General features: G+C 41.4%; 1 protein-coding gene across 1 annotated transcript in view; it reads left to right on the forward strand.

Moving 5' to 3' along the window:
* Window positions 1-16317, forward strand: part of vav3 (vav guanine nucleotide exchange factor 3) — a gene marked incomplete at its 5' end in the record, with an annotated part of 85033 nt that overhangs the window by 21661 nt on the left and 47055 nt on the right. Inside the window, 2 exons of the mRNA XM_080050611.1 lie at window positions 15856-15914; window positions 16161-16226. Of these exons, the coding sequence (XP_079906737.1) occupies window positions 15856-15914; window positions 16161-16226 (125 nt within the window). The remainder of the gene's footprint in view (window positions 1-15855; window positions 15915-16160; window positions 16227-16317) is intronic.

Here is a 16317-nt window from a genome sequence, read left to right on the forward strand (position 1 = left end):
TGTAGCAGGTGAATTAAACAGTTACTTGTATAAACTTTTATTGCGACAGCTTTTTAAAACTGACATTTCTTAAAAACAGTTAATCATTCAGTCATGGGGGGTCATGTTGTGGTCTAACTGACATTGGATTGCATTTTGACATCTTTGTCATGTCAGATAGATGACTGAAAGAGATGAATGAAATATTAGATGAAAATAGATCGGGATAATAACCGACACATTTGGCAACAATCTAGGTTTATGGCAAAGGCTTCCATCTCCCATATGTGTTTCCGAGAAAAGGAAAAACAATTCTTCCAACAGGGATTCTCTGACATGTAAAATGCTACAAGGACCTTTTACATTTGAATAGAATGATTACGATGTATGCATAAGAGTGTGTATTTGAGTGACAACATGATAGTGTTTGTGTGTGTGTGTGTGTGTGTGTGTGTGTGTGTGTGTTTGGGGGGAGGGGAGGGGGGTTGATTTGTGTGTGAGCAGTGACTCCCCAGAGAACTGACTCATCTCAAGTCTCCGTAGGCAGCAGGAAGCAGGAAGAGGAAATGGTCACAGTAGGGCCCCTCTGGAGTTTCTTTCTGTGAGTGTGTGGACGTATATTCACATTTTGTAATGGTGCACTTACACCATGGTAGCCGGTACGTGTGGGTGTGCTTGTACCGCACACTGGCAGCTGTGCTCCACTCCTCCCCATGCTGTCACAATCAAAAGTAATCTCATCTGGTGTGTTGCATTAGCCAACAAGCCTTTTCAATGGATAATTTTGGTATTCTATGAAGTGGGGTTGTGTGGCCTACTTGGGTATGGTTAGTGTGTTACTGGTCCCTTATGAAGATGGCAGTTAGCGCTGTCACTATAAGGAGTTCGGGGGAGACTTTGCCTTAGCAGAAGTCAGCATTGTATTGTTGCAAAGGGGGCCAGTAGAAAAACCTTTTTGCGAACGGAAGCGGTGGAAAAAATCTCAGTTCAGCGTATACAACTGAACAGATATTTAGGTTAAGTTAGCATTTACATATCCTACGTATATTGTGGTAAAACGTTTTTCTTCTGGCCCCCTCTGCAACAATAAAAGGCTCACTTCTGCTTCAGGGATGCTTCCTTCAACTCCGTAAAATGACTGTGCTGACCCCCATCTTCATAAGGTAACACACTTACTTTGCCTAAGAACCCCATACTACCCCACTTAAAAAATAATGAACTATCCCTTTAAGACCTACATTGTGTTTGTGTGTGTGTGTGTGTGTGTGTGTGTCAGACAATTGAACTTCCCCTAATTTCCTGAGCTTGACTCTGTGTTGTCCCACCACAGGCTGTATCAAGTGCCCACTCTTCCTGTGACCGGGCCCTGGCCTCTGGAAGTGGAAACGTGTGTGCGACTGTGACAGAGAGTGTATGGCATAGAGAGGAAGAAATAGAGACAAAAGGGTGCTCCAACTATAAATCTGGACGGGGAAAATGTGTATGCTTTCCACTTTTACTGTGTGTGTGTGTGTGTGTGTGTGTGTGTGTGTGTGTGTGTGTGTGTGTGTGTGTGTGTGTGTGTGTGTGTGTGTGTGTGTGTGTGTGTGTGTGTGTGTGTGTGTGTGTGTGTGTGTGTGTGTGTGTGTGTGTGTGTGTGTGTGTGTGTGTGTGTGTGTGTGTGTGTGTGTGTGTGTGTTGTAAATCCTTACCCCGTAGCAGTTCAAAAGAAGCTGAGTGTGTAACACATCAGATCTGCAGGTCGTCTTACAGTGAGAAGAAATGTTTCTCATTCTGAACACTGTAGAGTATTTTCATCTGCAAATAAGAAGACAATGAATAAGCCTATGGGTTTTTCATTTGTTGCATTTTAATTCTTAATGTTGTAACATTTTGTTTCATTTCATTATGGATTGCATGTTGTATAGCTGTTATCCTGCTGCATTATTGATCGGCGGCACTCTCAGCAAATAGTGCGAGGTGAACAGTTTTATTGTGCTTTGCCGGGATCTTAGCACGAATGTTTTTGCATATTGCGGTTACGTGGCTACGCAGACGAGCTAGGTATTTATGGGCCAACTGCTGAGGCTGGCCCCTAGCCAGAGAGCATGATGAGCTAAGCCACCGCGGTCAAGATCAAAGACTACAAACACTGAAGGTGCAGGTCTAGGAACCAGCCCTCCTCTTCCCCTCGCTGTCCTACTTTCTGACAGCTTTTTTCCCCCCCCCAAGCTTCAAGACTGAGTGCTCTGCTACCTGGAACAAGTCAACAGAACCTACATCTCTCACTGTGATTAAATCATACAGAATAGGGCTCGGCTGATGGATTGGTTTTGCAAAGGCTGTGATGCTGAGCTGATCTGGTCAAGTCAGGGCCCGTTGATGTGTTTTGATAGGCTGTATGATGTTTGATATCAAACATTTGTAACATTTATTGCCCTCTGTAATATGTGTCGACGGGATGCCCTACAATTGAACTCTTTCAGTGATACAACAAATTGGATTTCACAGAATAATGCATCAATAGAGTGACGGTTTATTGCCACTGTAGTTGGACAATGGCTCTCAGTGCAGGGGTTTTATTGTCTTCCGTGGCTTTAATATTATTTTGCAATAATACCCTCATAAGAAAAAAAAATGGGGGTTGAAATGTTTGTTTCCAGTAGTTTCAATCTGCTGATCCTGGACCATATACACATCGCAGTCCTTAGTGGATATACTGTACATATCTTAGATGTTGGATATTTCAGTTGTAAAACAATAAGTAATATGAAATATTCCAGTAGAGAAATTTCATAAAAGCCAAACCAGTATACAGTTATAGAGTTAAAAACAACACTTTGCTGTGCTACGGGATAGATTGTAAAGGACTTTTGCTTGGCCAGGCGCAGTGATCACCTGCAGTCATGTTGTAACTGTGAGCTTGAAGGTGGATATTCCAGGAGATGGCTGGTTACTGTGCGTGGCCAAGAGATAGTTCAGCATACAATTTGTTGTGTTGTTTTTGTTCAGATCAAACAAACCACATGTTACATTGAGGACCTGATACCTTGATATCAAGTAGTATTATTATCAAACTTTCTGCAAGAAGTCAAGCACATTTACCTGTTGCGGATCTTCCTAACTTATTGCTAACTAAACAGAGATACGACCATGCTGTAATTTTGTATGTTCAACATTCTTGCCATCACAAATGTACCGACAGATATATGACTGGCATGTCAAATTGCCAGGGGATAGCCACATAGGACCATAGTATATAGTATATGGACTCGGATCTTCATAGCAACAGCATTTGCAGCCATGGCCAAAAGCGTGAGGACTTAAAAAACACCACCAGACAACCGTTCCTGTGTAGTTCAGCCATATCGAGTCAAGCTGAAAAACTTTGATCCTGTTTACAGATGACTGTAAGAGCTGCACAGTCAGTATTCTCTTCCAGATTGGCGGCCAATGCACTGAGATGGATTCCTCTTTGGATTCTGAATGTTTATTTCACTCTCTTCTATGGTCCACTATCTCTCTCCCCCCACACCTGCGAGCCATACTTCCCCTGGGCACTTGCCGGCTTCATTTAGATAACGGAGAGTTTCTTTTCAACAAGTGCGATCCCTTTTCTCTGCCACGTCTTTACAAACTTTCCTCTCAATCTTTCATGAGGTGCCAGAGGCAGCATCTGTCATCTCTCAGACAAATGGGATTTCACAGGGACGTTTATGTTCTTCTGCTCTCGCTAAGATGTTTTTCCGTAATAGAAATATCCCCGCATGCAGAGGGATTGTATGTATGTCAACGATGCTTTTTCCAGATGCCTTAAGCTCCGACTATGGAGGGGAGGGGGGGGTCTTTTCTTCTCAGTATCGCTTCCGAGAGGTGGAGGTGGAGTGGGTGGATGCGCTGTCATTCAGAGTGAGGCGGGCGTTTCAAATAGCTAATCTCCATCCTCCGCACTATCCCAGAAAAATCTGATCCCACCGCACAATATACCAATTGTTTATGGGTTATATAATATCCAAAGAAGGCAGTTTTGATTAAATCACATGGGCAGGGGGGGGAAAAAAACATTTGAATTCATGCAGTAAATGAAAAATAGCATGGTGGAGCAAGCCTTGATTCATCTTACATTAAGGGCTGCGGTTTGATTTCACTGGACGTATATGAGAAACACGCTAATGTGGAGTACACTGCTGTATTCATCATTGTGTCGTTCACTTAATGAGAATTAATGCCACTCACTGACATTGTGTATTTTAATAAAGGAAAACGTTACAATAACATCATTCTGCGTGTGACTCGATAATTGACTAGGATTAAAGACATACTGATGAATTACAATTTAAGCTTAATTTTTACAGCAATACCCCCAATTCCTTCTGTTTTAAATCAACATTTTTTTTAAAAATCAATTGTGTATTTTGCTGGTCCATGGCAAATATTTCACCTGTTGCATAAGCTCGCTGTATACCCAGCAAAAATAGAGGGCACATTCAGAATGGGGACCGCACTTTACTAGTGGAAATAAAAGTAATATTATTAATATTAAATGGTCATAGCAGCTTCAATAATAAAACATTAATAACAGAACACAGGTTGGTAATTAGCTTCATGAACAGAAACAGGATGTGTTTTATGAAATTAATTCTAATGTATCTCTTAAGACACAGTCTTTAATGGCAGATAATGTGTGTAATCTACTACAGCTCATGTCTTGTCGGGAAGTGTTAATAAATACTAATCTCTCCATCTGGTCTGAAGTAGACCATCGTACTGCATTTCATTTGTACAGAAGGTCTGGAATCGCTCAATTAACAAACGTTACCTCACTTGAAGGTGGGTGTCTGTTGAAGTTTAAACCTATTGGATCTACCCAGTGCCACTCTGGATCTGCCAACCAATCGCATAACGTTTGGTCGTGGCGTATGTCATGCGCCGGCTTCTGAGCCGCTCCCTCTGTTCCCTGATTGAACCGGCAAAAATCTGTCCGGAGAAAACCCACAAATATACCGCGGAGCCCGACTGACTACTGAAGGGAAATGAAAATTGAGAGGAAGTACATAGGCGGGCGGTGCAATACAATTTGAAGTACTCAATCTTTGCTACTATTCAATCAACACTTGCATAAGTAATACTTCATCATATTTATTATTCATTGTTGTTGTTATGTTTTTAATGTTGTTTCATGTTTTCATAACTGTTGAGTTGGAGCTTGTACTGCAAGTAAAATTTCCGTGAAAACGGACAATAAAGTATTATCTTATCTTACTTGTGTTAAGCCCCAGAAGCCCGATGTTGACAACACCTTTGATTGTGATGGAATAAATCAATCTCAGTGAAAATCAGCAACACATATAGCCTCCTATATAATGAGAGCATTATTTCCCCTCGAATAAACATAGTGGCTTTAGTCAATATTGTCAAATAAACTAGTTGATTTTGGTATGGTTATGAAGACGTATTTTAGAATTGGAGAAAAACTTCTGTTATGGTTGCAAATAGCATTCAGCCAAATTAGCAGCTCTGTGTTAGTTTATCTTAAAAGTATTATTGTGATAATGTTTGGCAGGTATAATGTTCGCCATCTAAGATGTTCATCAAAACACAAAAATGTCAACCATGGTGGCACTCAAGGAAAAAGTAAGGGCTTGACAACTTTAACCTTCAAGGATCATACATGTCTTCACCAAGAAATTCAAATTTAAATAATTAAATACAAAGGTTAACGTCCATAGCAAATCTGGTTGGTGAAACACCAGCATCTAACACTAGCTTTTGTTTTATTTAACTCTACACTCTACACACTAATGAATACATAATGCTTCTGAAGTGTCACATTTTACTCTGTGACACCAATTCACTCAAGCAAAAGGTCACAGAGGAAACCCCTTACAAGACAGCTGCATGACTAATGTGCACGATCGAAATAGAACTAGTGCATGTTTAATTGTTCACCATAATAATGGGACGTCCTCGGGGTATGCTAAGGCAAGCGATACTAACCCATTTATGCCACATAGATGTGACAAGCTGGCTATGTGTGACCATAACTTTAGCAACAAGGATCCAGAAGTGGGGAAACGCATGTGTTGCATTGCACAGCGGGACTTAAGCGTGTTGGGTTCGTCAAGCCGTCTCTGGTTCGCTGCTGTTTCAAAAGCCAGTTTGGGATGTCATCAGTTTAGTTGTGTAGTGTTAAGTACATCAAGATTTCCCACTCTTACCATAACTTACATCATCATTTTAACTTGGGGGGAAAATAGGATGAACATCAATGAGTGGACGTTCTTCTCTGTTGCAGCCCTACCCCCTTGATCTAGTGATCAGAGGAGTTAGCTTTATTTTTTACATTTTATTCCGGGCCAATTTCATCTTTAATACGCTAATAAACAAAGGAATAGAAACAAAAGCCAATGAAAGTCAATACATGTGACGAGTATACCTGAAATGTAAAACCGCACTGGCAGCCACAAGATACAGTGTTGGGGATATGGGAATTCTTCATTTACTTTCCAGGCTTTTAATGTCTCGAAGCCAATAACACAGATGCCATTATGTTTACCTTTTTTTCCACGGAGATTTTGAATTTATGGCAGCGTCTCAGGGAGTATTTGCTTGTTATGGCTCCGGTCAACACTATAATCCAGCATAGACGGAGGAAGGCAATGAAATGTCTGACATGTAAACTACCATGATGAATAGCGGCACGAAGGTGCAAGAAGATAGATAACCCGGCCTCAGCCTTTGTTTACCTGTACAGCCAATATGGTTGTAAATCAAAGGTAGCAGAGTCAAATATGCGGCACCGTATGTGTTGCTCTGATCCCCTATAAAACTACTATGTCTGAGGCACTATGTCTGAGGCATATACGGTCTTACATACCTTTTTGTTTTTCCCCTAAATTTAAGCAACAGGTCTAATTGATAGAGATAATTTTTCTTCTTCGTGATATTGCATGTCAACAGCACTGCGGCATTTCATGGTGGTGAGCTCTCTGGTTTTCTTGAGTACCGCAGACCTCCCGGCTTTTCTATTTTTCCACAGTGTTAATTACATTTGCCCTTTGTCCCAGGTGTAAATCAGCCCCTGATAGAGAAAAGCCAGAGCTCAGAGGCTTCCCATTTAAACTCCTCCAATGTAGCAGAGAGAAAAACACACTAGCAATAATGTGTCCTTTGAATAATCTTATAATATAACTTAAAACGACGAGTTAATTCCATTAGGAGTAGTGTATTCATAGAGAGATTTACATTATTTAGCCTTCAAAATCGTTCTTATGTCTGTGAAGAATAATGATTCATGTATAGATTTTGACTGATGGATTCATAGTTTCATACTGTAAAATGTCTACGAATGGACTGATGGTTATCTCCAAAGCCAAAGTGGAAAGCATTAGCTTACTACATTATTTAGTGAAGTTACCGATTGCATTAGAAAAAAAAAGACATCCATCCTGTGGGAGCCAAGATCAGGGGTGCAGCAGGGATTTTGAAAGTGAGGGGGGGGGTTCTTGGGGTGGGACGTGAGTAACGCAACATTGTCATTTTTCTGAAGAAGTAGTTTTAGTAGATATTACTTTCGTTTCTTCAATAGCTTTCTTAGAAAACAGCTGTTGGATAAAATCATGTTCCTGTGAAAGTGGGGGTGTCGCAACCACCGCTAACACTTGCGGGGGGTGGTGTGCCTGAGTATATCAGTTAATAATAATGACGTTGGCTCTTCCCTGTTCTTCATTTTTAGCTTGGGGGAAGATAACACATAAGTTCCTCAAATCCCCCTCTCTTGTAAAACAAATCATTATGAGGTTATAATTCATAAAGCATATCTCACTTCTGCTTTCCGAATATGTTTCTCTATACTAAGCACCAAACCCTCAAAGAAGAAACACATTTGAATGATTTTGTTTTAATAACGCCCTAATAATTTACTATAATTCTATTGCTAACTAGCTCTACCCTGCAATACACAGACAGTAGCCTGCCTTGAATGACTAGCCTCTATATTATCTCTCACTGATGCCATGCTGTAGAATAAATCCCAATAACTAACTGCTTCCAACATTCGGTTGTCCCCTCCTGTGAGTGATAAGGTCCCAGGGGGGAGGGTGGGAGGGGGGGCACGGCACGGAGCCTCTAACACTGAAGCGTGGGGGTCCATGACTGACACAGCACCATCGAGAGAGAGAGAGAGAGAGAGAGAGAGAGAGAGAGAGAGAGAGAGAGAGAGAGAGAGAGAGAGAGAGAGAGAGAGAGAGAGAGAGAGAGAGAGAGAGAGAGAGAGAGAGAGAGAGAGAGAGAGAGAGAGAGAGAGAGAGAGAGAGAGAGAGAGAGAGAGAGAGAGAGAGAGAGAGAATCCTGAGGAATGTCCATATGGATTTTCACTAACCGCCCGAGGACATCGTTTTTACAACGCACACAACCCACTCAAACTTGCTCTTACACTCGCTTACGGTTTTGGGACAGAGTCTTTCAAGTCATGGGTCCCACAAGGAGCCCGCAGTTCTGCTCCTTTTTTTAACAGCATTAACCATGACTTCACTACAGCGTTTTTTTAAGCGACTCTTAAAGACAGAGTTTATATTTTCCACTAGAATACTCCTCCGGGGAACGCTATTACCTTCCCACCGATAGCTTCATTTCATCCTCAGTTAACTGCAGGCCGGGGATAGCGTTTCATCGGCCAGGGGAACGAGATCGTCATGTCAACGCGATGAAACAATGGAGATTGTGTTGTGGATTAGTTTGGGAGTGGGTGGGAGAGAGATGAGGTTATGTCTTTAGCAAAACGACTGCCGCAGCCCATTCAATGATAATACCAGCAGGGAACACAATAGCAAGTAGCTCTTTGGGGCCTCCTCACGTGATCTCAAAGAGTGGAGGATTCATCTCAGTTATTATCTGATGGTTGAATTGAAAAAGAAAGCTATCCTCGGATACACTCACAATCTGCCACTCCAAGTCTGATTATTATATGACGCTGCAAGCAATACACACATGAATCAACATTTCATCCTTTCACACAATAGCTTGGCATCCCCTCCCAGTTTGAGGACTTTCCTGTAAACTGCACTGAAGTATAGAAATATGGTTTAAAAGATGTTTGAAAGTGTATATTATCCTCCCATTTTACACATGAAGATCAGTTCATTTGCCACAAAGAGTCACCTTTTGAAATAGAGTATGAGGAAGTAACCCTGATGATGTCATAGTGATGTCATCAGGATTATCTTGAACTTGAGATTTGTGGAATTGTTGAGACAGAAAGACTGTGTCACAAACTGCAGATGTGGGGTTTGAAGGACGTAAGCATTTGCCAGGAGCAGAAGGGGGTTAATGACTATTCAGTTGCATCATGTATGATTTGTTTATTTTGATCTGAATCCCTCTGATACCTTACTTACCTTAATTCCTACTTTACTCTATATATGTCACATTATGTGTGCCATGAGTGTGTTATTTCTCGCGTGCACGCCCGGCAGAGTCTGTGTTGATGTTGTGTGTTGGTACAGTTAAGCTGGTGGTCAGCTGTGTGAGCAGGCCTGCTGAGGCAGACAGTGTGAAATTCAGTCGGAGTTACCTCACCTGTCAGCAAAGTGAGGATTTGGCCGACCAGATGTGTTTGGGCATTTAAGGAGAAGAGGCCTTTTGCGTGGGAACATTGGCATGCTCGTGGAGTGTTTGTGTGTGGAAATCATTCTGATGTGCGTGTGCAGTCACTCCTGGGTGTTCCATTGCCCTCTTATTTAATGTGAAAATAAAAACATTGAGGGAGCACAGGAGGCAAGGACATGGATGATCTGCTTTCACTATTCGCGAGGTGTGTGACTGAGTGTGTGTCCTGAGGGCTCTGCAGTGTGCGGAGGTTTGATGTGATTTACCTGGACAGCGAGGATGCCCTTGCTTTTGACCTAGCATTGTGGAGTTAGGGTTATGCAGAGGGAGATAGAGAGAGAGAGAGAGAGAGAGAGAGAGAGAGAGGGGATCATACACTCACTCAAAGCTTATACTGCTGTGAACTTTAACTTCAGTAGAGCTCATAACAGAAGTGAAGTGAAGTTGAAGAGATGGATTTAGAGTGACGTAGTTAGGTTAGAGGAGGACTGAGGGTGTGTTCAGCTGTTACTGGGACACATTCCCATTTTGTTCATTTCCAAGCATTAAGTCACTTTTCTGAAACCATCTGATATATGACTGAGACTGTTTTTCCCCTCTCGCTCTCCACTGTCACCAATGCGGCTTTTCAAGTGACAATTTAGTTGCTATTATTTCTGTTGTCAGACAACCAAAACAAGCATAAACTTGATAAATAATTTACCTGTGGTTCCTGCTCTCACACGTTCTGACTAATTTATGATCGCCAAGTTGTATGACGATATAAACATAAATGCCGATGAATGACAACTGATGAATTTTTTAAACAAGTGATCACAGAAGGACTTCAGGTTGATGGAAGGTTGGCCCTCTGACTGTGTTTGAGCACACTTTTGTTATACTCTTTTTTCCAAACCGTGTTTTTCATCCACACTTAAACGCGAGGCCAGCCTTTACTTCATTCATTCATGTGTTTTAATAGGAAGTCCTGCTGTCTTCAGCACATGTGTGACTGTAGAACCAAATGCATGTGTGAAGAGGACAGCAGCGGAACTAAAGGATGCAGGCAAACGAAAGCCGAGGAGGGATTGGCGAACGTGCGCCGCATGCCAAATGGAACCCCACGTCCGTACTATCCAAACACACTAATTATGTATTATAGCTGTTAATGAGCCATGGCACTGATTGCCAAACATTAGCTAGTCTCTCTCTCTATGAGCCAATCAGGCTTGTATTGCCTCCTCTCTGTGTGGATGGAATTTTATACACCGGCTACATTCGTCAAAGCGAGGTGGCTCATGCACACTAAAGTGTACAGCACACACACAATCATTGTGATCTAACGTACAACAACAGACACACACAAAACACAGGAAGCAATTAAATCCAATCAGCACACAGCTACACATGTGGCATATCTTTGTATTGACTCTCTTCATTGTATATGCTTCTGTAAATGTGTTTTTTTTAGTGAATTTAGAAACCTTTGTTTTCCACCAGGCACACCAACAGAGAAGGAGCGGAGGCTGTTATATATTCACTTGCCTTTTATTTCAAAGGGTTTTCAAACCGCAACATGTTGGATGTGGAAGTTGTGTGAGCCATTTGGTTTCACTCTGAACTAAAACCATGATTTAACTGACGTGCTCTCCTATTTTTCATAAATGTTTCATCAAGCATGGCCTGCCAACATCAGGGACAATAGCAGTAAAGGGATACAGGACATTTGAAAACTGATTGTTGAATGATTGTCAATTCAAACCTTTGCCATTTGGTGTTGTCTTTTCATTCTGTTTTTAAATTGACTATAAGCAAAAGCCAAGTTGGAGTGTAACTGTACTTAGACAGAATGGATTTTACACCCTCAAACTCATCCTCTTAGACTCTCTTGGGTTTTTGTGCAGAAAACCAAAGCAGCAAACTCTCTGCTGTTATACAGTGTGAGGCCACTCAGCAGTGCAGTCTTTGAAATAAATATACTCTTAGGCAGTCAGGTGGGAACATCCCCTGAAAATAATGTCCAGTGCGGGCTGCAGATGATGCTAACGCCATCTGAAGGTGATTTCGCACCTGCTTGTTTAGAGATCGACCGCCCCTCCCCTGAGTGTTTATCTCATATGTGGTGGTGAGAAAACCCTGAAGCCAAACAGCTGATCCCTGGTCAGTGTCAGTTACTGTAGATATATTCTTTTCAGGGGCAGCTATCATGTGGATCTCAGAGTGGTTTGTGATCAGATGTATTGGGGGCTGATTCACTTTAAAACACAATTAAGTCTCATACATTACATCAGACCTGCAGAGGGACATGCCTTTGCAACAAAATCATCCTTTTTCCTTTTTGGCAAATTAGACAACATTGTAGTTCTAAACAAAGACAATGTTGCTTTTGATTTATGCTTAACAAGGTAATAACGCTAAGCGGGTCTTACTTAGTTTGGTCTTCAAATTGTTTTGGTTGAAATGCTGCCAAATCACTTTCAGCCACTGATTTTAGAATCTCTGATGTGGGTACGTGACCTCAATACAAATCTGTATGTGAGAATAACAAGCTCTTCTTCGTTATGAAGGCAAAGTCTATTGAAAAACTAAAATAAACAACAACAATAACAAAGATAATATAAATTACTGGATCACTTATTAGATCTCTATTTTTAGCCAGGAATCAGTTATAAAAAAAAATAAGCCTTGTAGGAGGAGTAGAAAGCGGAGCTCAGAAAACTGGGACAGGAGGATGCATTATGTGTGAAACCAATGCGACTGCTGGCTCGTCCCCTCTACCAGGAGAAACAGTGATGGACGACTGGGATTACATAAAGAGGAGGTTATCATCAGTGGGTTTGCATGTCAGACAGTAGCACTTATTACAATCTGCCTTTTATCACTCCCTGGTTATAAAACCTTCTAACTGTGAACTGATATATGGGGACAGTATTGATCTTAACTGTGAAAACAGTAAATGTGTCATCCACTTTTGACACGCCCCCATTTAAAAAATCTAATCGGTGGCAATGGTGTGTGAGAATACTGAGCATGTAAAGTATGAGGGAACATTGTACTCAAAGTATATCATCTTTAGCAGCGATTTTAAGTGTTCTACAGTGTGATTACTGTGTGAAAGCTGTTTCCACAACGAACAAGTAATGAAAAGTACAACATTATGATGATAAAAAAACTAAGTAGCTGTAGTTTGTGACTCGGAACGTGCTCCAATAAACACATACAGTGTTGATTGACTGTATTGAGATCAGCTGATTGCTACTGACATGCACCTGCATGGAAGCACACACAGATGTTAACTTGGGTCACTTTTGGGGACTTTACATAGACTTACATTAGTTTCCTGGAGAATACCCTGACAATAACCATGCTCTTCACCAGTACTTTTTGCTGTTTAATCTGCAGCCTCATAAAGTACAACTGCTGTACCACACTTGCATTGTACTCCTTGTGAAAGCTGCATCAGGATGAATTTTTTAAATTGTGCATAGTGCAGCTCCAAAAACAGTAGTAATCATGTGTGTATTTTTGTTTTGCTAAAGTTAAGCATTGGAATTTAAAACCTTTTAATTTCCCTTTCTGGAAACTTTCTTGACGTTTCTATTATGAGTGGTACGGCCGCTGGGTTTATGTCATAACTTGCGAGTGTTGAGACAACTGTTCTTGGCCGTATGTGCAGATGGTCAGTTGTGTTGCGAATGTGTTGTGTGTGTGTGTGACTCATGTATTCAGTCAAGCCAGAAAAGCCCAACTATGCACGACTAGTCCCCCCCAAATTCGCCTGCCAGCTAGAAGACTGGAAAGCCTCCAAAGCACTGCGGAGCATGCGGTTGGATCCTCAGCTTTTGGACATGCTTTACCTGCCAACTGGCCTCCGGACGTCATGCCCCTTCATTTATTTTCTGAGCGAGATAGAACTCTGTCTAATAACTGTGTGAGGATTAAGGAACTGGAAGGATGAAGATTTTCTTTAAGGGGGGCACTCTGAAATGTGTTATTTTCAATGCGTTCTCATTCATGTCAGTATTTGACACCAACGCGGACATACTGGATGTTAAGCTGATTAATAATGGAAGTCTCAAAAATTATTGTCTCATCTTAAAATGAATGCAATGCAAAGAGATGATAAGCATGCATCACATTATGCTTGGTTTTTATGCTCAAAGTTCCCTAAAATAATTTGTATTATCGTTCTTCTTTGCTTGCAACTAGCACAGGTTGTTTCAAATAGGTTCTAGTTTTGGGTCTAATTTGAGATGTTGCAGAAAATAATACAATACAAGTAACACTTACATATAGCATCAACAGTAGCATAGGTGGAAAATTATTTGTAGTTATTCATTTTTCCTTGTCAAAATCTGGCCCCTTACATTACCCACACTGCAATTTAGCTGCCAAATGTCTGTTGCACGATTGTGGTGTGTCATGCTTGTAGCAGCCATGTGGCTTCAACCCAATAGCTTCAGGCAGAGATGCTCAATACACACACCTTTACATTTCATTTGATATATTTTTTTATTATCCAACATCTCCAATTGGGTGCTGACTCACGTGACATCACTTGAGGCAGATTTGTCAGATTTGACACAACTCCCTCTGGGGGCCACAACTGGCTTTATTGTAACTTTATTCACGTGTGCATTAGGTCATCCCGGGGCCTGTACACAGCCTCCGATGTGCCTTGCAGATGTTTTAGTCACTGGTGCACCTCTGCTACCTCCTCACATGGTGTGCTAGCAAGCCCTGCTGCATGAGCTCTGTGTAGCTTCTGTCCCCCTCCCCCTGTTCAGCTGCTCGCCATGTCTCCCTTTGATCAGAGATGTAACGAATGAACTCAGAGTTTGTCTTTCTTTGTGGTATTAACACACTGCTGCGTCAGATGCATCGGATGCTTGTGTCACACTTTGACATATTTAGGAATCGTGAAATGTCTGTCCCAGTCTCATCCACCTTCTATTTACAGGTAGAGTCAGCTATTCTGGAGAATCACTTTTAGTCAAAATCAGTGAATATCTCCTCACGATAAACTACCTATAGTCTTAGTCTATAGTGTGTGTGTGTGTGTGTGTGTGTGATGGGAAAAAAAGTCCAGTGTTAATATACATAGCCTATGCTCTGAAAATGGGCATGTTTCTCGCTACAGTGGGCCCCCCGATTGTTTACATACCAGTTTACAGAGCCTAGGCTGTGTATTAACGCAGATTTCTTCTCAACGCACTCACAGGACGGACAGGTGTCAGGTTTTGCGGATGTATCCACCGATTTGGATAGAAAAATAATTTTTGCATCAAGCTTTCTCCAGAATTGCTGTAATGTGATACAGTTTGATGGATAATTTATTGTGCAATTAATCAACACAAGTCATCAGTACAGTATGTAACTGAAAGGATGTCAGCTGGAACATGTTTCTTTGTCTCTCTGTGCTTTGTGTACGCACTGTTTATTCTATTTACCGGTGGGGGAAGGGGAAGGCCAGTTGTGTGATCAGTATTGATCTCAGAGAGCTTGTGCCCCAGGACTCATGTATTTATGTTACATGTGTGACGCGTTGAGTGTGAATGTTGTTGAGTGTGAGTTTCTCCTGTGCGTTATTTCAGAGACATCTGCAAACTGAAATAAGTTTTGCGAGGCTCTTCACCAGTATTCATGGATCGAGCCCCTTGTATTGAGTGTTGACATCATAAAGATGTGTTGTTCAGCAGGTGAAATCAGCGCTGCTTATTTGTCAAGCGGGTCACACACACTCACACCCAACACAGGGTCAAGGGCACTGGCAGGACGGAGCACAGCAGCGTGAAATTACATGTCATACTAATAGCAACCGTGTCAGCCCACGAGGGCACGCGGTTAACTTCACAGCACGATCAATTACTGATCAGTAGATGTGACTAGTGCTCTGTTGCTAACTGATGACTGGGGGCTGTCAGTGGGTTTGTGTGTGTGTTATGTTATGGTTTTAGATGCAACTCCATTTGCCCCACAGGCATGTTTAATCACAGCAAATGAACATTGTGTCACGCTATATTTATATAAACTACTTATATTTCATATATATATTATATTTCATATGTTGGCTGTGTGTTTTTAATTACAAATAGAGGACACAGTTACAGTCTGAGTCAGTAGTGTTGGAGTGTTTGAGAATGCTGCCATCATGTGTCATCTCTTAGAAACGCAGCAAAAAAAATCCCATTCAAAGCACATGCCTTGCTTTCAAGGCTGTATATACAGTATATAATATATATATATTGTGTATATATATATATAATGTATAATGTAAATAATATTGATAACACATCCTTATTTCCATTGCAGGTTATGGACACACTATCTAAACTGTCCCAGACAATGATCACACAACAAACTGGAATCAGGTATGTTGAAGTGAAATGAATATGAAAATATGAAAATGTTATGTTATGTTGTGATATTATTGTATGAACACACACACACACACACACACACACACACACACACACACACACACACACACACACACACACACACACACACACACACACACACACACACACACACACACACACACACACACACACACACACACTATTAGAATGAGATCTCAAGCCTAACACACATTGCTATCTGTTTCCTCTTTAAAGGCCCTTTCCATCTGAGGAGAGCGTAGAAGACGAGGATATCTACAACCACCTGGAGGACCTTATAGAGTAAGTCGCCATGTGTATTTTTTTATACGTACCGGTGTACACCATTTAAAATAGTAATTCATTAATTAAGTCTATAGTTTCCCAAACCATT

This window comes from Ammodytes marinus, assembly GCF_949987685.1.
Source record: "Ammodytes marinus genome assembly, chromosome: 21".
NCBI lineage: Eukaryota > Metazoa > Chordata > Actinopteri > Uranoscopiformes > Ammodytidae > Ammodytes > Ammodytes marinus.